This window comes from Pan paniscus, chromosome X (assembly GCF_029289425.2).
Source record: "Pan paniscus chromosome X, NHGRI_mPanPan1-v2.0_pri, whole genome shotgun sequence".
Taxonomy (NCBI): Eukaryota; Metazoa; Chordata; class Mammalia; order Primates; family Hominidae; genus Pan; species Pan paniscus.
Genome location: NC_073272.2, coordinates 70,009,727 through 70,035,516, shown reverse-complemented (window position 1 = coordinate 70,035,516; position 25,790 = coordinate 70,009,727). Strand labels below are relative to the sequence as shown.

Below are 25,790 nucleotides of genomic sequence, written 5' to 3'. Positions count from 1 at the left end.
TCCACACAAAAAGAATAAAAGGCTATAAGAAGGAACAATTACAGGATCAAAAGGAGACCTTGGAAATTAATAGCCAAATGAAATAATTCACTAAGAATGAAGGGAAATCTCTCAGAGTGGAATAAAAAGACAAAGAAATAGAAAATAGGAAGAAAGAGATCAGAAAAGCAGAAACTAAATCTAAGAGGTCCAATATCTGACTAAGAGAAGTGCAAGAAAGAGAAAACAGAGAAAATGTAGAGACAGCATTATCAAAGAAATGATAGGAAAAAAACCGCCCAGAAAGGAGTACAAATTTCTAGATTGAAAGGACCAGTCGAGCACCAAGCACAATAAACGAGAAAAGAAGGCTGGGTGTGGTGGTACATACCTGTAATCCCAGCACTTTAGGACTGGGAGGCTGGGAGGATCACTACAGACCAGGAATTTGAGACCAGCCTCAGCAACATAGTGAGACCCCATCTCTACAAAAAATAAAAAATTAGCCAGGCATGGTGGCACATGCCTGTAGTCCCAGCAACTTGGGATGCTGAGGCAGGAGGACCACCTGAGCCCAGGAAGTTGAGGCTGCAGTGAGCTGTGATGGCACCACTGCACTCCAGCCTGGGTAACAGAGCAAGACCCTGTCTCTATAAAAACAACAATAACAACAACAACAACAAAAAAACAACAGGAAACCATACCAAGGTCCATCATTGTGAAATTAAGTAACACCTGGGGACAATGAAAAGATCCTGAAAGTTTCCAAAGTAAAAAAAAATAGGTCTATAACAAATAATCCAAAATTATAATAGACTTCTCAACAGCAATACTGGAAATAGAAGACAATGGAGCAAGGCCTTCAAAATAATGAAGAAAACATTTCTATAGAACTGTAAACCCAGCCAAACTAACAAGTAAAAGAATTTTTAAGAAGCAATTTTCAGACATGCAAAGCTTTAATGTATTTCCCTTTCATGTATACATTCTCAGAAAGCTATTGGGGTTTTACTCCACCAAAGCAAAGGGGTATACTAAAGAGGAGGAAGACATGAAATCCATGTCAACACAGAGATGAGAAAGAAGTGAAGCAAATCCCCAGGATGATGGTCCCAAACTGGTGAGTGGGCAACAGCCCTAGAGAAAGCAAATCAGGACAGAAGATTCCAGAACGGTTGTTTTCAGGAAAGAAACGGATTGATAAATTATCAATGAAGAGTTTTATAGTTTTTTTTTTTGTTGTTGTTGTTGTTGTTGTTGTTGTTGTTTTTGAGATGGAGTCTTGCTCTGTCGCCCAGGCTGGAGTGCAGTGGCGTGATCTCGGCTCACTGCAAGCTCCGCCTCCTGGGTTCACGCCATTCTCCTGCCTCAGCCTCCCCAGTAGCTGGGACTACAGGCGCCCACCACCATGCTCGGCTAATTTTTTGTATTTTTAGTAGAGACGGGGTTTCACCGTGTTAGCCAGGATGGTCTCTATCTCCTGACCTCGTGATCCCCCCGCCTCGGCCTCCCAAAGTGCTGGGATGAGTTTTACAGTTTTGTCAAGAAGTTTGGAGATAAAATTATTGACAGGTATATCGAAAACTAAGTAAATGGAAAAAATGAGATTATTATCTCTAGCAAAGACAAAGAGCTATACAAGGAAATGCAATCATACTATATGGCTCAACTTTAAACATATTTATGTAATCAGAAAAATTTAAACACTAAATACTCATTTAAACAAAAAGGGTGATATAACCATTTTGAAAGAAGAAGGTGAGGCAGTGTGCACAGGTGGTGGGATAAGAGAGCTACGTTCTTGTCTTCCATCGTGGGAGGTCAATAGATATTTATCTAAAAAATGTAACATAATTATACTGCCAATTCTTATCTAGAAATATGGAGGTAAATGTCAGAATAGGAATAGAGGACTGCTTTGACTTTTCTAAGTATTATAGTATTTGACTTTAAAAAATGATATATATGCATTTGTTTGACATAGATAAAAATTAAGTTTTTTGTTTGTTTGTTTTTTTGAGACAGGGTCTCACTCTGTCACCCAGGCTAGAGTGCAGTGGTGCAATCTGGACTCACTGCAACCTCCACCTCCCGGGTTCAAGCGATTCTCCCGCCTCGGCCTCCCAAGTAGCTGGGATTAAAGGCATGCAGCTAATTTTTGTATTTTTAGTAGAGACAGGGTTTCACCATGTTGACCAGGCTGGTCTCGAACTTCTGGCCTCAAGTGATCCACCTGCCTTGGCCTCCCAAAGTGCTAGGATTACAGGTGTGAGCACCATGCCCAGCCAAAGTTTTTTTTGTTGGGATGGTCTCACTCTGTCACTCAGGCTGGATTGCAGTGGTGTGATCTCAGCTCACTGCAGCCTCCACCTCCCTGTGCTCAGATGATCCTCCCACCTCAGCCTCCCAAGTAGCTGGGACCACAGGCTCACACCACCAGGCCCGGCTAATTTTTGTATTTTTTGTGGAGCCAGGGTTTCGCCATGTTGCCCAGGCTGGTCTCAAACTCCTGGGCTCAAGTGACCTGCCCACTGCAGCCTCCCAAAGTGCTGGCATTACAAAAAACTAAGTTTTTAAAAGTTCAAAAAGACCATGATAACAAAAGGGAAAAAAATCTCTATTGGCAACTCAGTTATTATTTTGGAAGCAACCTCTAACCTAGGGGGAAAAAGTGGTGAAAATTAATTAGCAGAAACACTTTTTTTGTCTTTACTGTGAAAACGTATGAGAGCTGGCAATTTAAAAAAAGCATGAGTACTTGTTGTAGGGTCCTGCAGCCCCATCCGTTCTCTACTGGGCCCTGGTATCCTGCTCCTCTCCCAGTTCTGCCGCTGAACTCTGTGCCTTAGTTTACTTCTCTGCACCGGGGGCTCACCCCAAGACCATTCCCAGCAGCTTCCCAGGTGATGTTGGTACCCCTAAGGCTGGGCTTTGCCAGCTGTGGTCCAGCTCCTTAGTACTGCCCAGGGGACACCAGGTTGCTGAGGATGTGACTGTGGGCACCATTCTAGGCCAGTGGTTCTCGTATTGCATTCCAGCAGCAGGAATATCACCTGGGAACTTGATAGACGTGCAAATTATTGGCCCCGCCCAAGACCCACTGAATTAGAGCTTATGGAATGGGGACCTGCAAGCTGGGGTTTTAAGGAGCCTTCCGGATGATTCTGAGATGCATGAGAATCTGCCAACTACTGATCTAGGCCAGCCATTAGTGTAGCCTGGGGAGGGACTGGGGCTGTCTAGACCAAGAACAGGTAGAAAACACTAGCCTCATCTGGACTTCTGAGATTGGGAACCACCACCAACAAAAACCAACCCTATAGTCTCTCCTCTTGGAAGAGGAAGATAAATTGGAGGGCCTGGAGAAAGCATACATTTTTTTCTTTCCCTGCTCCTGGCTTGGTTCCAGCTCTGCTCACCTCTCTCACTTGTCTTGGTTTTACAAAAGGCTGTCTAGATGATGCCAGCCAGGCAGGGGTGGAAGTCCTGGGGAGGCAGGAGGCAGAAGACCCTGACTGTTTATGCCTTGGGAACCTCACCATAGACCAGATGGCCCCTCTTCAAATGGAAAGAATCCTAACTCCACAAGGAAAGAATCTTAAACCCCCAGTTCCTCCTCCTCCCAACCCCAGGAAGACCTTGTAGACAGTGCCAAAAAACAGCTCCAACCCCCAGCAGCTGGGAAGAAAGCCAGAAGCTGTCCTTCCTCCTCATCCTGGCCCCACTTCCCAGCCCCCGCCAATACTGTGAACCCTCTTCCCATTCAGCCTGGTTTCCTGGTGAAGGTCCTGTAGTCGTGGGCCCTGGGGGATCCCCTGGAAAAGGCCCTCAGGAGGGAAGGGACCAAGGGCATCCTTGGGCCAACTGTCCACCTCTCTTGTCCACTGTTCTCTCCTCCCCACTTCTGTCTTCAAAAGGCTACTTCCCAGGATAGATCGGGTGCTAGGACAACTGCAGTCCAATCCAAAAGCTCTCCCTGCCCCTGTGTCTTATTTCAGATGTGAGAACAACTGTACAGTGTAAACTAATAAAGTGTTTTTAATGGTTGTAGATTGGAAATAAAGTATGTCATATGAACAGTTTCCATGGGGGAATAAGAAAGCATGGATACTAGAGCTGTTCCTCAATATAAGCACATAATACCTTGGGAGTAGTAGGATATAGCTGGACGGGAAAACAACCCATTCTTCCCCCTACCACCCATCCTAATATCCCTTTGTCTGTAATTACAAACAGTGAGAAACACTGGTCTGCAAGGGAAAATAAGTCTGGAGCAAGGGCCATTTCTTGTGGGTAACCTGAAAGCCAAGGATTTGCCTTTAAGTAAAGACCTGACTATTAATTGGCAAAGGCCACTTAGAACTATCATCAGAAAAAAGTTTAGCCATTTGTCAAGTCATGTGACATCCACTAGTGTCTTCATAATTCATACTATAACCCAGACTATTTACCAAAAGATGTGTTTTTTCTCAGAATCCAAGCATAGTTATTAGAATATAATTTCTCTATAAGCAGGGACCACATTTATTATAATGTTATCAAACTATTTATTAAATACCTGTGGCATAAGGTAAGGCATTAGATAGATTAAATGGAACAAAATTACACGCTCCCTGTCCTGAATGTATCCTCTTTTTAAACCAACAGTACAACTCCCATTATACTATATACGTTTTGTTGTCTTTTCATCATCAAAAATTGTATGCTTGTTGTTTTCTTCCCATTCAGTTTAAGAGACTGTAGACATGAACAAATACTGCCCTAGGAAATAGTTTACCTGGTATTGGTACTGAATGGGCTGCAGTTGGCTGTCATTCTGAGTCATCTTCCTAGCCAGGGCCTCTTTCAGTGCAAGCGCTTTATTCAACTCAACCAGCTCCTTAGACATCTGCGCTTGACGGAGAGCATGCTGAGTGGTAAAAGCGTCAGAAGACCTGCTCGTCTCTGGACTGGTTTCTACTTGCTGGAAAAAAATCAGGATAATGATTTATAAGAGAAACAAGCAAATGGAGTTCCTTAGGCACTATTTCATCAAGTCTCACAGGCACTTCTCCATTAACAATATCTCTGTTCCTTTACAACAGTGGCTCTGCATACATTTGTTTTAAGTATCTGAAATAAATAGCTAGCCTAGTTCCCTGCTCTCTCAAGCACCTTATTTCTTATATACTTTAATGGACTCTTTTAGTATCAACTAACTTTCTTTGCTCTTTCCTTTATTGATCTGGATGGCATTTCTTACTTTTACCTCATTCCAAGGGGTTCTTACAGGAGAGAAGGTCCTGGAAATTGAGAAAAGGGTTCATTTGTTCTCACACAGCTGACCTCTAGTACCTGATCTAGTATTTTCCTTCTTTCAGAATGTGAAAACTACTGACATAGATTCATTTTAGGGAGAAAAGCCTGTCTCAAGCAATCCATCATCCAGCCTTCCATTTTGTCTTTATAACCTTTAGTCAACATCTAACACATTTTATCTATCCTTGTGATCTGAACACCTAAATTATTTTCCTTGGTTCTTTTAGCCCCTAATATCTCATCCATAGAAAAAATTCTCTTCTGTTTCTCCTCTAATGCTTTTTTGACTTTGCCATAATTTCCTCATTTTTTCCTCTCCTCATTTTTAACTTGCTGGACGGTTGATGCAGAATACTAGCCTCTAACAAGAAATCAGTCAGCTGGGTTGCAAATATGGAACATTACATTCTTGAGAAGTCCTGCCCCCCATTACCAGTTATACTATTAGTGGTAGAGCCTATCCAAGGTAGGGATTTTATGAAGCTGAGATTTACACTAAAGATTTCTGGATTTAACAGGCATTCTATGGAGGATGGTAACAATCACAGGTTCTCTTTTTCAGTTGAGTGATAAATTATAGGAAACGGCAGTTAGAGCTCCTGGTTCTACACAAAGGGGCCAATTACTTACGGCTTCTTGCTCCACCGCAGTATCAATGGCTGCAGCCATGCAAGCAACAGTTTCATCCTGCAGTAACAAATGTTTTGGTTTAGGGAAAGAGTCTGAAGTAAAGCTTACTGGTGGATTTTATATTGGTTATTTAATTTTTTTTAAGTGTATACAGAGACTGTTTAAGATATTGGACCCATTTTATAGTTACAGAAACCCCAATAGTCACGTTTCCATTTCCCATCTCTCAAGAGTCTTTCTTCTTCATAAAGGACAATTGTGTAGTTCTTATAAAAAATAAGGTCATGTGGCAACTGACATATTTCTTGCACTTCTCCTGCCCTGCCAGAGACATTTGGGCCAGAGTGAAACATTTAGCCATTCCAACAGGCCAAAGTTTAACCCATTTTATGGACTCTACCCTTTCTTTTTATGCATCTACCGCTTAGTATACCTCTATTAATGTACAAGCCTAGCCAGTTCTTATGGGGACATACCATTCTACGAACAGACATATCAAATAACGGCAATGCATCAGAAAAGTAAATAGAATGGTTATTTTTTATTTTTATAGTCAGTCAAGGTAGCAGGATCTTCCTCTCTAAAGAAATAAATGCCTAGCCAGGCACGGTGGCTTATGCTTGTAATCCCAGCGCTTTGGGAGGCCAAGGCAGGCAGGTCACGAGGTCAGGAGTTCGAGATCAGCCTGGCCAACATGATGAAACCCCGTCTCTACTAAAAATACAAAAAAAATTAGCCGGGCGTGGTGGCGAGCACCTGTAATCACAGCTACTCTGGAGGCTGAGGCAGGAGAATTGCTTAAACCTGGGGGGCGGAGGTTGCAGTGAGCCAAGATTGTGCCACTGCACTCCAGCCTGGGAGACAGAGCAAGACTCCATCTTGAAGAAAAAACAAAAATCAAAAAACATAAACAAAAACAAAAACAAAAAACAGAAAGAAATAAATGCCTTAGATGGGTACTCCCAGAAAAATGTGCTCTTGAAGTCAGATAAAGGTACTGCAGCCTCTGTCCCTCATGTAAATAAGAACTGATCATAAAGATATGGAATCAATCTAAGTGTGTATGTGGTGTGTGTATACCATACCACATTTTCTTTATCCGATCATCCATTGATACACCATGGACTACTACTGGAATAGTAGTAGTCACACCATGGAATACTACTCAACCATAAGAAGAATGGAATCATGTCTCTTGCAGCAATTTGAATGAAACTAGAGGCCATTATCTTAAGTGAAATAACTCAGAAAGTCAAATACTGCATGTCCTTACTTATAAGTGGGAACTAAATAATGTGTACACATGGGCATAGTGGAATAACAGACATTGGAGACTTGGAAGAGTGAAAGGGTTGGGGGATGGTGAGGGATGAGAAATTACTTATTGGGTACGAAGTACAGTATTCAGGTGACGGCTACAGTAAAAATCCAGTCTTCGGTACTACCCAATATATCTATGTAACAAAACTGCACTTGTACCCCCTAAATCTAAAAATAGAAAAAAAGAAAAAAGGGAAAAAAAGAACAGATGATATGGTGCTACTCCAGGTAACTAGGAGGAAAAGGGTAAGCACTAATTCTTTGGCAAATTATTTTTTGGGGCATTCAAACAAATGCCACCTAGAAGGGAAAACTAAAACTACTTAATAGGACTAATTTGTTTATAGGCTATCATATTAGCAAGCTCTGTTCTCACCACTGGAATTTAGGCTTTATTTGGTATTGTAAGATATGGATTACCACTTCTGTGTAAGTGATTCTTCAAAGCCCTGGGAAAAAAGAATTATTTCCAGGAAGTCATGTACTTAAGGAGGTCATAGGTGAAAAAGCTATTAGCTCAACAGCTAAGAATTTAGGGTTAGTACATGGAGTCTCTATATCACCCTTATGAAACATTACATAGTTGTTGAAACTTAACTTTTAGTACCTTTAATGTGAGAAGTGAAGAGACCCCTCTCCCCTCGCTCTTTTTTGAGACAGAGTCTCGCTCTTTCACTCAGGCTGGAATGTGGTGCTGCCATCTCAGCTCACTGCAACCTCCACCTCCCGGGCTCAAATGATCCTCCCACCTCAGCCTCCTGACTAGCTGGGGCTACAAGTGTGCACCACCACACCCAGCTCCCTCTCCCTCTCCCCCTCTCTCCCTTTCCCTCTCCCTCTCCCTCTCCCATCTCCCTCTGTTGCCGAGGCTGGACTGTACTGCCCTGATCTCAGCTCGCTGCAACCTCCCTGCCTCCGGCTCCCGTGATTCTCCTGCCTCGGCCTGCCGAGTGCCTGGGATTGCAGGCACGCGCCACCACGCCTGACTGGTTTTTGTATTTTTGGTGGAGACGGGGTTTCGCCGTGTTGACCAGGCTGGTCTCCAGCTCTTGACCTCGAGTGATCTGCCCGCCTCGGCCTCCCGAGGTGCTGGGATTGCAGACGGAGTCTCGCTCACTCAATGCTCAATGTTGCCCAGGCTGGAGTGTAGTGGCGTGATCTCGGCTCGCTACAACCTCCACCTCCCAGCCGCCTGCCTTGGCCTCCGAAAGTGCTAAGATTACAGCCTCTGCCCGGCCGCCACCCCATCTAGGAAGTGAGGAGCGTCTCCACCTGGCCGCCCATTGTCTGGGATGTGAGGAGCCCCTCTGCCTGGCCGCCCCGTCTGGGAAGTGAGGAGCGCCTCTGCCCGGCCACCCTGTCTGGGAAGTGAGGAGCGCCTCTGCCCGGCCGCCACCCCATCTAGGAAGTGAGGAGCGTCTCCGCCTGGCCGCCCATTGTCTGGGATGTGAGGAGCCCCTCTGCCCGGCTGCCCCGTCTGGGAAGAGAGGAGCGCCTCTGCCCGGCCGCCCCGTCTGGGAAGTGAGGAGCGCCTCTGGCCGGCCGCCACCCCGTCTGGGAGGTGAGGAGCGTCTCTGCCCGGCCGCCACCCCGTCTAGGAAGTGAGGAGCGCCTCTGCCCGGCCGCCACCCCGTCTGGGAAGTGAGGAGCGCCTCTGCCTGGCCACCACCCCATCTGGGATGTGAGGAGCATCTCTGCCCGGCCGCCCCGTCTGGGAACTGAGGAGCGCCTCTGCCCGGCCGCCCCATCTGAGTAGTGAGGAGCGCCTCTGCCCGGCAGCCGCCCCGTCTGGGAAGAGAGGAGCGTCTCTGCCCGGCCACCCCGTCAGGGAAGTGGGGAGCGCCTCTGCCCGGCCGCCCCATCTGGGAAGTAAGGAGCACCTCTGCCCGGCCACCCTGTCTGGGAGGTGAGGAGCGCCTCTACCCAGCCGCCCATTGTCTGGGATGTGAGGAGTGCCTCTGCCCGGCCGCCACCCCGTCTAGGAAGTGAGGAGCGCCTCTGCCCAGCCGCCCCCTCTGGGAAGTGAGGAGCGCCTCTGCCCGGCCGCCCATCGTCTGGGATGTGAGGAGTGCCTCTGCCTGGCCGCCCCGTCTGGGAGGTGAGGAGCGCCTCTGCCCGGCCGCCCCGTCTGGGAGGTGAGGAGCGTCTCTGCCCGGCTGCCCCGTCTGGGAGGTGAGGAGTGCCTCTGCCCGGCCGCCCCGTCTGGGAGGTGAGGAGCGCCTCTGCCTGGCTGCCCCGTCTGGGAAGTGAGGAGCGCCTCTGCCCGGCCGCCCCGTCTGGGAGGTGTACCCAACAGCTCCGAAGAGACAGCGACCATTGAGAACGGGCCATGATGACAATGGCAGTTTTGTCGAAAAGAAGAGGGGGAAATGTGGGGAAAAGAAAGAGAGATCAGATTGTTACTGTGTCTGTGTAGAAAGAAGTAGACATAGGAGACTCCATTTTGTTCTGTACTAAGAAAAATTCTTCTGCCTTGGGATGCTGTTAATCTATAACCTTACCCCCAACCCCGTGCTCTCTGAAACATGTGCTGTGTCAACTCAGGGTTAAATGGATTAAGGGCGGTGCAAGATGTGCTTTGTTAAACAGATGCTTGAAGGCAGCATGCTCGTTAAGAGTCATCATCACTCCCCAATCTCAAGTACCCAGGGACACAAACACTGCAGAAGGCTGCAGGGACCTCTGCCTAGGAAAACCAGAGACCTTTGTTCACGTGTTTATCTGCCGACCTTCTCTCCACTATTATCCTATGACCCTGCCACATCCCCCTCTCCGAGAAACACCCAAGAATGATCAATAAATACTAAAAAAAACAAAAAAACAAAAAAACAAAAAACTTTTTTGTAGACAGGGTCTCACTATGTCATGAAGGATGGTCTCATTTTATTTTATTTTTTTGTAGAGACAAGGTCTCACTGTGTTGCCTAGGCTGATCTCAAGCTCTTGGGCTCCAGGGTTCCACCTGCCTCGGTCTCTCAAAGAGTTTGGATTACAGGCATAAACCACTGCGCCTGGCCTGAAGAGATCCTTAATAAGTGCTATTTATGAAGCATTTCCCTTATTCTGCTCAGAAACTCCCAACCAGTGAGGCTCAAAGAGAATTTAAAGGAAGCTTCAGTATTCCCACATCCTTTCTCATGATGATTTGTAGTACTGGTGATTCTCCAAGTGCAGGACATACTAAATTATTCTTAAAAAGGATTAAAAAAAATCTATAATGGTTACCCTTGCCTCCCTCCCATGTTTCAATTTTCAGTATAAGGACTAATCAGAGGCCTGTCCTAGATTATTAGGGCCTAAAACACTGGCCTTTGGAGACTTTCTCTAGTACCTTCCAGAGTTAGGATCAAAAGTAGATGGGTTAATCCTTGAAGAAGATATGTTGTTACTCTGGGTTTATCTTTGGCTTTTGGCCCAGTGAAATTTTACAATACTAAGGTTTAAGCTTAGGGCTATGGTGACATGTTCTGCATGAACATGGCAGAATTCTGCCTCTATAATCCTAAATGTAAATATATGACAATAAGATTTATTTCAGTCTCACAGCCCTCTTTCCCCCGATTCTAAGACTGTAACCAAGAACCTCTTAAAAATAAAACGTGATTTCATAAAGGTGATGGTTAGGGGAACAAGGCCAGGGTACACTGTGCTACATTAACCAGCAATATCCTCCAAGATGAAGTTTGTGTTTGTAGGTGGTACCGTTACTGGGCATGCAAAATGCTTTTTATGGAACTGGTCTTGGAGGTGAGGATATAAACAAAAAAGATCATTTGATTTTGTAGGAACTGAAAGGACTGCTTGAATTTCCTCACAGGTAACTGCACAAGGAGGTTTGCTTGAATTATATTTTAAAGGAAGAAATGGTACAGTTTAGCGCTTAAAGCCCCAGGAAGAATATCTAGGAACAATGGTTGCCTTTATAATGGAAAAGGGGGTGTTCACTAGTCACTTAAAATAAAAATAGTTTTAATCCAGAATGAAGGGCACAAGCACTTACTTTTGAAACATTTTGCTTTCACTGTAGTGAGTCTTAATAAAAGCCATGGGATACATTGTTGTGTATTTCCAAAAAAATATATAGCTGGGAGGGTCTCCGAACAATAGATGTGGAGAACTCTGATTCAGGAGTCCAGCAGGACTCCTGGATAAAAGGGCTTACTCTGCCTAACTGTGACAGTGGATGGAAGCCAGGAACTTTATCAGTTTGTGGCAATCTTTAGCACCCTCCTACTGTGTGTGCCAAGTACATTTAAGTGGCAGACACAGCGACTCTACGGAGTTCCTCTGAGCCAGCCACCACTAGCAACTCCCTCTACAGGCACACCAGGCACCAGTCATATTGCCAGATTCTCACTGAGGATGCTTTATTTTATTAATTTGGTTCCACGGGTTTCCTTCATCTTTCCTATGTGACTTGAAGCCCCAGAAATGAGGTGGTATTAATCCTCTAAGATTGGTGTGATGGCCATGAACAATGGTGGGTACCCTGGGTCACTATTTCTGAGCTTGTAAGTTTTGGCTCCAGTGGGCTTCTGCAGCCTAGATTATCTTAATTCTGAGGCAGCTCACACAAGGTTTTCATGTATCAGATGTTTCAGTTGCATTTGAGTGGCATTATAATTGTGAAATTTAACCTTGTGATAGCCGTTGTCTAACAAGTACTCTATACTTCAGCCACATTGAAGTTCTTGCCATTTTTTAAACTTTCATACCTCTTTGCTTTTATATATATCTTTTCCTCTATATATAGTCTAGTCCCTTTTTAAAAAACCTTATTTATTTTATATAAAAGCTCTTAAATTTTTCCTGGTGGAGCAGGGCTAACTCATAAGCAGTGTGCCCAGAGTTGGCCTGTCCCTTCCCTTTTGTCTGCATGGCAAACTCCTGTTCATTTTTAGGACCCAGTTTCTTCTATGATGCCTTCCTGAATTTTCTGGACTAACAGTTAATCATCCTTTGTTTTATGATCCCACTGCACTTTGCTTACATTGCTGATATAAAAGAAAGCACACATGAGAGAGGATTCCCAATTTTCCTTGCCTTCAACCCTCGCCTCCTTTCCCCGTTACCCCTATTTTGCCACCTCTCCCACCTGTGAACCTTGACCAACTGAGAAACTACAAGGCTTGTAAGAACAACTCTCAAAATATAATAACAGTTATCCGGATAGGATTGCATCAGTATATTCCTGAGGAAGAGGTATAAAAAAATGAAACAATCTCCAACCAAAAGTTTCACATCAATTAACATTAAAAACTGTTACCTGAGCTAAACCACACGGACATACAACCCTTTCTTCTCTTTACTCTATAAAGCTCCAATCTTGCTTTACTTGGGAAGTTACCTGGAGTTCAAGTGTACCCTGAGTGCATCAGCTAAATAATGCTTCTTCTTCTTCTTCTTCTTCTTTTTTTTGAGATGAAGTCTCGCTCTGTCATCCAGGCTGGAGTGCAGTGGCACAATCTCGGCTCACTGCAACCTCCACCTCCTGGGTTCAAGCAGTTCTCCTACCTCAGCCTCCCAAGTACCTGGGACTACAGGTGCACGCCACTACACCTGGCTAATTTTTGTATTTTCAGTAGAAACGGGGTTTCACCATTTTGGCCAGGCTAGTTTTGAACTCCAGACCTCAGGTGATCTGCCCACCTTGGCCTCCCAAAGTGCTGGGATTACAGGCATGAGCTACTGCGCCCAGATGAATAATGCTTTTAACCCCTATTTGAATCACTTAAATTCTTTCCTTTTGATAGTAATACAGCATTTAGTAAGATTACATAGCTAGGAAGTGGCAGAACTGGCTTCAAACCAGGGTCTGTGTGGCTCTAGAGCCCAGGCTCTCAATTACTGTACCCTGTTTGTTGGATAAATGAGCTGTCATCTTGGACTGCTCATGATAGCTTTACAGTACTCCTTATTCTAAAACACTGCCTAATAGTCTTTGGGGAGTTTACTCATTTAATTTCTTAGAGCTGGCCATCATAACGAGTCCTGACAATATTGTATGGCATTTTTAAAATATTCTCTTCAAGAATAAATCTATGTGTGGATAATTTTGTGACACACTATTGACAACTCTAGAAAACATTGGGCAAGACCAGGGACTACAGTCTCATGGTTCTGGTAAAATTAAAATCTCTGCCCAAGAGCTAGGAATTACCACCAGGCATCTGCATACACATTACTGTTTCAGAATAATAAACAACAGAGTGTAGACAGAACAAAACCAACCATTACCACTTAACATAGTATGTTATAGTACGATTTCAATTTTTTTTTTAAAAGCATATATGCCTAAGGACTAAGAGATGGAACACCAAAACAAAAATAGATTTTTAGGGATAGTGGGATTGTGAAAATTTTTCTTCTGGGAAAAACAACAAATAACCATCCCCACCCCCAAAACACACCTGCCACTACTATAATGGTTCTAAAAATAAACAAAAATGGGAACTTATGGTAGAACAATCATTCAAACTTACTTATTATTGGTTATAAAAGAGGCTTATGGTATTCCCTGGTTGCCTTAAGCTATCTGTCAGAATTTAGCTTACTTAAAATTGGGGTATGGTACAAGTCCTCTTTTTAAGTTAGCCTACACTGTGAGGACAGCAAATCAATGACTGCTGCTCTTGCTACCTAGGCAATTTTGCACTGCTATGTTGTTGCTTCTGTTATTTGATTAGAATACTGAAATACTGATGTGCATTGTATATGTAACCTATGAGTGTTTTAACAAACTGAATATTCAGATCATATCAAATGATCCACGACCTCTGTCCTCAAGCGGCTCACAATCTAGTTGTTTCAGCAAAAGGCACAGAGCTAGAAAGGCTTGTATGTGTCAAGAGAAACAAATGAAAGTGATATGCCTATTTACACTGCCCCTACTTGGCTTACCGATAACTGGGTAATCAATTGCTGCAGGTTACAAATTATCTCTACATTTTCTTTCAATTCCTGGTCTTCCAAAGTCTCCACTAGCTTTTGAAGATCCAGTTTGCAGCTGAAAATTCAAACAAAAAGAACCCAAGGGTTATTCATATGACAAAGGCCAGAGGCTCCACGATTATATACTAAGATGCTATAGGTTGCTAACAAATATCTGGTGGGCAACTTACGCCGCATGCTGCCTGAGCTCTTCTAGCTTGGCGTTCATTTTTTCATTCGCTTGCTCTGTCTGCAACAAAGACCCAGGAGATCATCAGTGGCGGTGCCTGACAGCCTCACATAATTATGCTCTCCTACTCCTATGAATTAAAAGCTAGGTAGAGAGGCTGTCTCCTTTGCTGTAACAGAGGATTTAGTGGGCTTTGGTTATTTAGTGAAAAATGTGTTTTTTAAAAGAGTCATGGAAATTAGCCCTTCAGTCAACATGAGCTACTAAAAATAGCATCCGAGCAGCTAGGTTTTATGCTTGCCATGAAACTCAGACTATGGGGTGGAGTGTGAAGCCTTAATTCCATAGAGAACTTTGCAACTGAGGGGAAAAAGCAATATTTCCTGGCATGTTAGTCCTTGCTGTTTGCAAAACAAACAAACAAAAAAAACAAACAAAAAAAGACAAAAAACAAACAAACAAAAAACCCCACTTACTTTAAACTGCCTCCTACACTACGCTGTTCCCTAGCCCCAGCATAAGGGCATTTAAAACATAAAAGGGCCTCACACTAAATTTGAGCTGAGATTTTTTTTTTAAGTTATACTATTTGATATGGTAGGCTAGTTTTAGCAAAAGACAGCAAGAAAAAGGGTACGGCACAAGAATGATGGTAGAGAAAGAAGAAACAGCAGAAGGCAGCTTACGTTTTGGGAAGGGTGATTGATATTTTCAGTTTTATTTCAATCACAGTATCTGTAACATGCTGGATACTATAACAGATCTGGAAAGAATCGTTTATATAGGACAAAAATGTTGTGCTTGTTATGAAGTTCTGACAGGATATCAAATAATAAGCCTATCAGGCAGACACTGTAACAACCTTATAAAGGTCGGATGAGTATGTGGATAGAATAAGAAGTAGTTTCTGTTACATCAGCCTCATTCACATACATGTGAAACACAGCTTCTAGAGTTACTTCAAAGCATAAATACAGCACTGGAGACAGAAAACTGTATATAAAAATCCCCTATATCCCATTTTCACCCTCCGTTAGTAATGGACAATACAATGGACGTAGGATTTAGCCCACTTGAAAGAAATCTTTAAGCAGCTTATCTTTCCTTGACTAGAGAGCACACTGATGCACGAAGGTGTATACATTACAGAGGTTCAATTATATTTTGGTGGAAAGTTATTTTTGCTTCTGGCAACAGTCGTGCTATCAAAGATTGAGTTGTATTTAGACTAGTAGAAAAACCTTAGTGATAGAGTCAGCATGCACTGATCCAGGAGGTTACTGACAGACAAGCAGGTAGTAGGAGTCAGAACTCGTGTAATCAGTTATATAGTGATCCACTATTTGGAAATCAATCACATGGAAAATGAATTAAAATTAATTTCCCAGCTGTTGTATCTCACCATGGCAGCTGTTAGTATGGGATATGAAATGTGACAACATTAGGGGAAGAGAGATGGAAAATAACTAAAATCTTGGAGAAGGAATGGTTACTTGGTATTATGGATAAAGATTAGGCAGGATTTAAGGTGACAGAGGTACTTGGTTCTTTACTTTCTGGTATTTTTAAATGAATCTATTTTAAAATGGGATTTATGTAGATTCTTTGTGGTAGATACATAGGTGTTCACTGTACAATTCTTTTAACTTTTCTGTATGTTTGATTATAAGCCCACATATTTACCCCAGAGGGGCTCCCTGGAGGATATGGTAATACAAATACATTTCTTTCAATATAACCTGTCTCTCATAATGAGATGCATGTTAAATATTCTGGAAACTAAAGCTAGTAAATGTTCAGATTGCTAGTAGTTTATTCTTGGGGGCTTACCAAAATGATCCTCTCCAACATCTGGGCTGTCTGACCAGCTGCCTCGCTCAGACCACGACTTAATTTTTCATTCTCCTCTACCAGGGACTGATTCTTCTCCATCAGGGATTGTAGATTCTCTGATGGTTCCACACTAAAACAAAGTAAATAACATATTAGAAAAATATCTGATTGATAATATCTTTATCAAAGGTGGATAAAAATATATCCCATAGGCCTTTTGGATAGGTAGGGGGATTAGGTCAAAATTATACCACAAAAGTCTGGGAAAAGTGTGTCCAACCCAATCTATCCTCCTAGTCAGGTAGAATATTGGATGTACAATAAACACATCTCTGAAGTACTTCAGTGGTTTGGAGAAAGGTAATAATTCAGAGCCAGATATGGTTGCAACAGGAATGACTAACCTCTATCTTGGCTCTTGGCTAGGATCTTTTCTGTTTGTGTCCTGTAGGTATGAAGTTATAGCTAACTGGAGCTAAAATACATGTTCTGTCCCTTTTCTTCCCACCCTCAATCCCTAATTAAAGATTAGGGAAGTAGAGAAGGGAGAGGATGGGGGAGGTAGAAGTGACACTGCTCAGGGTCAAAATTCAACCTAATCAACATAAATATATTTCCCATTTATTGTAAAGTTTAGGGAAACAGCATTTGAGAAGTCAAAAAGTTGAAATGATGACCAGCGGCCACTCAGAAAACATTTCACAATTCTTTATAAATAAGTGCTCCCTTCTAAATGCTTGCTTTGCTTGGAACTTATGACCCGTAGCCTCTTGTTCATTTGTCTATTAATTTTAAATTACTTAGAGTGAGTCATGACAACAATGGTGTCCATTTCAAATACGAGGAAAAGGGAGGGTCAGAAATAGCTTGAAGGAATACATATAGGTAAGAAACTTTGGGATGTATACATATCACTTGATATCAGTTCCAGACTAGTAAAGCAGACCAATACGAAGTAGGGCTGTTTTTTGTTTTAATCCACTGGGATGAAATGTTCAAAAGACTGGAAAACAGGACTGGTTAAAAAAAGATCAGAAGAAATATGAAGATTTGATCTGAAGAAGACTGAGGGGAAAAATGAATAGTTGTCAAGGCTATGAAAAACAGAAAAATAAAGGACAGGGAACAGCTGTTCTCAATCTCAATAAAGGATAGAAAAGGACTTCAGGAATAGAGTAGATGCCCTCTCACCCATCTTAAGACCTCCATCAATTTTTATAGAAGATCTTAGAAGGCACTTTATTAAAAGTTAATAGGAAGGCCACACAATAAGGTCTCATATTACACTGTTGAGCATTTACTAAGACTCTTATGAAGGAATGTTCAATTAAAATGCAGATTATAAAAAAAACTATTAGTAAATTTAAGTGTTATTTCGTTATTTCTTTATTAAACTGAAAACTTCCATGTGTCATTCATGTAAGCTGACAAGCTTCAAAGTAATGATACTTTTAACTCGATAGTTTTTTATTTCCCTAAAAAATTTCCAGGATTTCTCTAAATGGGAAAATCATATTTAAGTTTAACTGTTGATTTTTCCAAGGAAAATTTAGCACATAGAAGTAGGTTCTTCATTGTAATTTGAGGCAAATGCTTGAATATTTAAATACCACTATAATTAATAATAGTTAACTCTTCTATAGCATTATGGGCTAGGCTCTATTCTAAATACTTTACATACATTAAATTTTTTAAGTTCTCCCAGTAGCCCCTATGAGGTAAGTTCTACTGTTATCCTCATTTTATAACTAGGGAAACTGAGGCACAAAGAAGTTAAATAACCTATAGCCACACAGCTAGTAGGTAATGTGAAGCTGAAATTTGAGCTCAGCAGTCTAGTTTCAGAGTCCATGCTCTTAACTACCATGCTGACTACAGAGATAGGTACTATATGAATGCAGAGAATCCTGGATATAAAAGCTCTCACAGTAATAAGGAAAAAAAAGAGTTCCTGGCAAGATTATAGATATATTATAGGACCACGTGATATAGGACAGCCACGTAATGGGTAAAATCTTTAAAAGTAAAGCAAAAACAGGACTAGGGCCAGGCAAAAATCAGACTGAAAAAGAAAATATAACAGAAAACCAATGTTTTCACATGCTATTTAATTGCCAAGGCTAGGAATTCAAGTAAACTGAGCATGTGCAAATTGACCGACACTCACAGAAAATAAATACAAAAGCTTCAATGACATGTTAAAAAACAAAAGAACATAATCTAAGGACAAAAAGTGAAAACATTCATATATGTAAAATGTACTTTTTGTTAACAAGCCTTATAAAATGTCTCTAAAAATATAAATATACATTCTTGTGAAAAGGAGCATCTTTATTTCTCTGTAAAATATTGAACAATTAAGTTTAATTGTTTGATTCATCAACTGTTTCTTAGAATCTATTACTTTTGCAGCTGAAACTATTTCCTTTAGCACATTCTAGACAATCAGAAGTCTGGAACTTTTTGTGCTAAACTGAAAGGAAAGGAAGATGGGTCAATTGCTTCTAAATGAGTATAGTGAGAATAAAATGTAATCAGGAAACCCAGACTAAATTATCTAAAGGGGGAAAATTAGGAAGAAAGAGGTAGTCATCTCTGGGTGGTGAAATTATAGCAACTTTAAGTTTTATTCTCTATCCTTCTCTAAATGTTCTACTAGAAGCAATTAGTCACTTTTATAATCAGAAAAAAATGAATAATTGAAAACAAAAATATTGAAAGTATGCTCACATCATACATAAGAATAAATACCAAATGCCAAAATGAAATGTAAAACATAAAACGACATTATTACTAGAAGAAAACATGGGTGAATTCCTCTTTTTCTTTCTTTTTTTTTTTTTTTGAGATGGAGTCTCGCTCTGTCACCCAGGCTGGAGTGCAGTGGCGTGGTCTTGGCTCACTGCAAGCTCTGCCTCCCAGGTTCATGCCATTCTCCTGCCTCAGCCTCCCAAGTAGCTGGGACTACAGATGCCCGCCACCACACCCAGCTAATTTTTTCTATTTTTAGTAGAGACGAGGTTTCACCGTGTTAGGCAGGATTGTCTTGATCTCCTGACCTTGTGATCCGCCCACCTCGGCCTCCCAAAGTGCTGGGGTTACAGGCATGAGCCACCGCGCCCGGCTGAATTCCTCTTTTAACCCTGGTGTGGAGAAAGGCTTTCTAACTATGAATCCAGAAGCATGGAGAGAATGTAAATGATATAGCCACTTTGGAAAACAGTTTGGCAGTTTCGTAAAAAGTTAAACATATGACCCACCAATTCTATACCCAGGCATTTACCCCATGAAAACCCATGTCCATATAAAAACTTGCAAGTGAATGTTTGCAGCAGCAGTATTTATGAAAGCCAAAAAGTGGAAACAACCCAAACCTCCATCAACTGGTAAATGGATGGACAAATACGGCCTATCTAGACAATGGAGTACTATTACGCAAGAAAAGGGAAGTGCTAACACGTGCTATAACATGGATGAACCACAAAACATAAGTGAAAGAAGCCAGACAAAAAAAGACTACATCCTCTATGATTCCATGTATACGAAATGTCTATAATAGGCAAATCTATAAAGGCAGAAAAGAGATTAGTGGTTGCCTTGGTCTGGGAGTGGGAATGAGAGTGATGGCAAATGGGCATGAGGAAACTTTTTGGGGTGATGGACATGTTCTAAACCTGAATTGTGGTGATAGTTGTACAACTCTGTAAATTTACTAAAAATCATTGAATGGTACACATAAAATGACTGAATTTTATGGTACGTAAATTTTAGCTCAATAAAGCTGCTGAAAAAATCCAGAGGCAATAAAAAAATTAATAAGCTTTACTACATAAAAATCATAACATTTTGTATGACAAAAAAATCATAAAAGTAAAAGACAACTGATAAATTCAGAGAAATTATCTGTAACACACACCACAGACAAAGGGCTAATATCACGAATATATAAAGAATTGTCAAAAATAAGGGCCAAACTTAGGGTTGCTGTTATAAAAGAAATACATTGGTGAGGGTGTGGAAAAACTGGAACTTTTGTGCATGGCTGGTGGAGATGTAAAATGGTACCGCCACTATGGAAAACAGTATGGTGGTTTGATTTAAAAATTAAAAACAGAACTACCATATGATCTAGCTATTTACTTCTAGGTATATACCCAAATGAATTGAAAGCAGGGATATGATCAGACATTTGTACATCCATAGTTTTTTTGTTGTTGTTGCTTGTTTTGTGTGTGTTTTTTGTTTGTTTGTTTGTTTTGAGACAGGGTCTCACTCTGTTGCCTAGACTAGAGTGCGTGGTATGATCATAGCTCACTGTAGCCTCAACCTCCCTGGGCTCAGGTGATCCTCCCAACTCAGCCTCCCAAGTAGCTGGGACTACAGGTGCACACCATCATACCTAGCTAATTTTGTATTTTTTGTAGAGACAGGGTTTCGCCATGTTGCCCAGGCTAGTCTTAAACTCCTGGGCTCAAGCGATCTGCCCACCTTCGCTTCCCAAAGTGCTAGGATTACAGGCATGAGCCACCACGCCTGGCCCATGTTTTTTTGTTTGTTTGTTTTTAAAGAGACGGAATATTACTATGTTGCACAGGCTGAAGCGCAGTGGCTATTCACAGGTGCTATTTTAGCACACTACAGCCTTGAACTCCTAGGTTCAAGCAATCCTCCTGCCTCATCCTACTGAGTTGCTGGGACTTCGGCATGCACCACCACACCTAGCTGTACACCCATGCTTATAGCAGCATCATTCACAATAGCCAAAAGACAGAAGCAGTCCAAGTGTCCATCAATGGATGAATGGATACACAAAATACAATGAAATATTATTCAATCTTAAAATCAAAGGAAATTGTGACACATGCTACAACATGGATGAACCTTGAAGACATTATGCTAAATGAAACAAGTTAGTCACGAAAAGACAAATACTGTATGATTCCATTCATACGAGGTACCTAGAGTAGTCAAATTCATACTGAAAGCAGAATAGTGGTTGCCAGGGACTGAGGAGAGAGGAAATGAGGAGTTATTGTTTAGTGGGTATAGAGTTTCAGTTCTGCAAGATGAAAAAAATTTTGGAGGTGGATGGTGGTGATGGCTGCACAACATTGTGAATGAATTTGAAGCCATTGAATTGTACACTTAAAATAATTAAAATGGTAAATTTTATGTTATGTATATTTTACCACAATTTATTTTTAAAAAGAGGCCAAAGGACCAAAAAACCCAATAGAAAAATGAGAAAAGACATGGACAATTCACCAGCAAAAGGGATAAAAGTGGCCCTTAAACATATGAAAAAATGCTCAAATTCACCCATAATACAAGAAATACAAAGTAAAACAACACTGAGATAGCATTTCTCACCTATCAGACTGCCAAAAATGGAAAAAGTATGACAATACATTCCATTAGTGAGGCTGTGGGGAAACAGGCTTTCTCATACACTGCTGGTAGGAATGCAAACTGGTACATGTCTTCTGGAGGCAAATATGGCAATACCTTATAAAGGCAGAAATGTACTTACCTTTTGTCCCAGCAATCCCACTTCTAGAAATTTACCCTTAAGATAAACCTCTGACAATACAAAAATATATACACACAGGTTATTCACTGCAGCATGTTTTTAATTGCAAAACATTGGAAACAACTTAAATGTGCATACATAGGAAGGGGGGTGAATTGATATGTATGGCACATGTCCACAATAAAAGTACTATGCACCTGCAAAAAAGAATGCGGAAGACTTCTCTGAACTGGTAAGAAATGATTTCCAGGAAATACTGAACAAAGCAAAGCTACAAAGAGTATACAATCATTACGTACAGTACCCAACCATTCATATGAGAAAAAAAGGTGATATAATAAAATACACAGGTATCTGTTCATTTGTACAAAAGAAATACAAGAAGGCTAAACCAGAAACTAAAGAGATGGGTTAAATACAGGGGTAGCGAGAATAATGGTAGAAAAGAGGTAGAAATAAGGGTGGGAAGTAGGAATGGGAACAGAGTTGCAGGGATGGAGAGGGAATGACATTTACCTCACTGAGTATATCCTTTTTCCTTTTTGAAAAAAATTGTGGTACATGTATGCATTAAGTAGTTTCTCACCACCCACTCCCCTCAAACTTCCTACGCTTCCTAGTTGCCAATGTCAATTGTTCCACACTCTAGGTCCATGTGAACACATTATTTGGCTCCCACTTGTAAGTGAGAACATCCAGTATTTAACTTTCTAAGTTGTTACAATGTACATTATTCAGGTGATGGATACACTAAAAGCCCAGACTTCACCACTACACAACACATCCATATAATAAAATTGCACTTATATCCCATAAATTTATACAAATACAAATTGGAAAATCATGGGAAACATATAAACATAAAACTTACCATCTTAATCACCTTTAAGTGTGTTGTTCACTAGTGTTAAGTATATTCACATTGCTTGCTGTGAAACAGATCTCCAGAATGTTTTCATCTTGCAAAACTAAAATTCTATACCCATTAAACAACTTCCCTTTCCCACCTATCCCCCAGTCCCCGGCAACCACCATTCTACTTTGTTTCTATGAATTTGACTACGTTAGAGACCTCACATAAGTGGAATCATACAGTATTTGTCTTTTTGTGACTGGCTTAGTTCACTTAGCATATCTTCAATGTCCACCCATGTTGTAGCAAGTGACAGGATTACCTTCCTTTTTAAGGCTGAATGATATTCTGTTGCATGTATATACCACATTTTGTTTATCAGGTCATACGTTGATAGACATTTGGGTTATTCTACCTCTTAACTATAGTGAATAGTGCCACTATGAACATGGTCGTGAAGACATCTCTTTGAGACCTTGCTTTAATTATTTTGGATATATAAACAGAAGTGGGATTGCTGGATCATATGGTAAGTCTAGTTTTAATTTTTTTAGGAACCTCCACGCTGTTTTCCACAGTAGTTACAGCATTTTACAATCTCACCAACAGTGTACAAGGGTTCCAATTTCTCTATATCTTCACATCCTTGCCAACACCTTTTATTTTCAGTTATTTATCTATTTATTTATTTAACAGTAGCCATCCTAATGGGCATGAGGTGATATCTCATTGGGGTTTTAATTTGCATTTCTCTGCTCTGAGTATATCTTTTTGTGTAACTCTGACTCTTAGATCCATTATGTTTCACATACCTAAAATATAAACAAACAAAAGTAATTAAGATTTAGGGGGAGAGTGCCTAAAAGGGAATACAAACAGTAACTGTGGGAAACATTATCTTGCTTAGATACTCTATGCCTAAAGATAAAAAGAACTGTACATAAATGCTGTAATCTATTTCATAGAAAGTGTTTCCCACAGGGATATAGGCTAACAATTCTGAAACTACTTTGTGTGTATAGTAGAACTGAACAAGTAAATAAATAGATTGCAGATGAGAGCTGGGTTTCTTACTGTTGGAGAAAGAAGTTACAAATAAGGAAAGGGGGAAAGCCAAAATGAACCCTGTCACATTGGAATGGTATCAGAGGTGTCAGTATAAACTCATGGTTTGTAATATATATGCAGATAGATATATACAAAAATATAGATGAAAGTGTACGTGTACGTTACTACACAGGTAGATATTTCTGAGCTCTACCTGCTCAGAGTGCTTAGAAGCAGTAAAACTCTGGTAACAATAAACACAGCTGGCGCTAGTACCCAAATCTTGGTTTCTAAACACAATTTTCCATCGACAAAAAAAGAAAGGAACTAGGGTTCCTTGGAGACATGGTTGATTCCAGAACTGGGGTAGGGAAAATACAAGATGAGTTTGGAACCTCTTGTAGAAATGATCAAAAACTTGAGAAGAGCCAACCTGAAGGAGCTCCTAATGGACAAAGCAGGAACAATTTGAGCAATAAAACAAATAATAGTACTGGATGTTAACCCATAGAATAAAATAAATACCCATGAATCTATACAAATATAACTAAATGTCAAATAAACAAATGGAGAAGAAGAGACAGCTCTTCCTCACAATAGAATTCCAATTAATAAATTTCTGAGGCCAGAACCCATGCTCTTTCTGTTACATTAGGCTGCTTCAAACATAACTAAGTCCTAAATAGTCAGCAAAATTGGTAAGATCCTTACCGTGACACCAAGTGCTAGCAGAAACCAGGGAAAAACTCTTATTAGGAAAAGTAGCCTCTACTAGAATACACAATTCAAATTAATCTATGACTCTTACGTTATAGATCCAGGCAGGGTACCTCCATGGGCCTGTAGCAACAAGACTTGTAGCTGTTGTACCTGGGAGAAGCAAAGAAAAATAATCAGCTAGTCACCAACCAAATGCTACTTAACCCTTGGCAGTAAAATTACCACAATTAGCAATAAAGTAATTTTACTAAATGTCTATGAAATCTAAGGCAGATAGCATACCTTAGATACTACCAAAGGCATCATACATAGTTGATGATCCAATGATAACAGGAAAATCAGCATTACATGAACAACTATTAAGTAGAAGATGAGTTGTCCATTTTATCTACATCTTAATGAGTTTTTACTGAGCACCTATTTTTCTTTTTTCTTTTCTTTTCTTTTTTTTTTTTTTGGAGACAGAGTCTTGCTCTGTCGCCCAGGGTGGAGTGCAGTGGCACTTCTGCCTCCCAGGTTCAAGTGATTCTCCTGCCTCAGCCTCCCAAGTAGCTGGGACTACAGGCGCCCGCCACCACACCCAGCTAATTTTTGTATTTTTTGTAGAGACAGGGTTTCACCATGTTGGCCAGCCTGGTCTTGAATTGCTGACCTCAATTGATCCACCTACCTCGTCCTCCCAAAGTGCGGGGCTTACACATGTAAGCCACTGCTCCTGGCCTTGAGTACCTATTTTTGAAAATCAGTCTCAGCACTGGGCTAGACAATGTACGGACATATAAAAATAAAATATGACCCCTACTCTCAAGTTTACAATCTAGTTAAGAAATATAAGCCTGAAGTCTAAAATAGTAGGAAATAATACAAGACAGAATAAGCAAATTAACAAAAACCTAAATAGTCAAAGGGAGGCTTCATGGAGATGGATCTTAAACCAGAGCGCAAGTATAAGCATCCTCTCCCATTCCCTCCTATGACACAAGGGGAGCTGTTCTGCCTCCCAAGACTGGTCTCCTTGCATGTGCTTTGGATTCCCACTCTTCTTGCCATCTTATGAATCTTACACTGTTATCCCTTCTCTCTTCTATATTTTCAATTCCTCCCTTTCTATAAGATCCTTCCTATTAAGATTAAAATATGTTCAAGTCTCTCCCATCTTAAAAACAAATGCATCCTCCCCAACCCCACTTCCTATCTCTCTTGCCCTATTTTTCTCTTTTTTCACAAAGTTTGAGAGAATAATACACCAATTGCCTCCATTTCCTTTCGCTCGCCACTCGGTTGCTCCTCAAGTTACTCCAATATGACTGCCTACATCGTTCCAATGAAATAACTTGCCCAAGTTACAAATGAGCTGCATGTCACCAAATCCAGTGAGCATTTTCCAGTCTTCATTTTACTTGACTGACTGACTGGTAGCATTTGGCTTACAAGACACATTTTCCTGCTTTTCCTTCTAT

The 25,790-nt window shown here is 41.1% G+C and overlaps 1 protein-coding gene across 2 annotated transcripts in view; it reads right to left on the bottom strand.

Annotated features, from left to right (window-relative positions):
* The window catches only part of KIF4A (kinesin family member 4A), a 130,230-nt gene that overhangs the window by 62,005 nt on the left and 42,435 nt on the right, over positions 1-25,790 (bottom strand). For both annotated transcript variants that reach the window (XM_003820154.4, XM_055106221.1), the window contains exons 10-15: positions 24,419-24,480; positions 16,178-16,310; positions 14,349-14,407; positions 14,128-14,233; positions 5,908-5,964; positions 4,757-4,942 (exon numbers count right to left, since the gene is read on the bottom strand). In XM_003820154.4, coding sequence (XP_003820202.1) covers positions 4,757-4,942; positions 5,908-5,964; positions 14,128-14,233; positions 14,349-14,407; positions 16,178-16,310; positions 24,419-24,480 — 603 coding nt within the window. The remainder of the gene's footprint in view (positions 1-4,756; positions 4,943-5,907; positions 5,965-14,127; positions 14,234-14,348; positions 14,408-16,177; positions 16,311-24,418; positions 24,481-25,790) is intronic.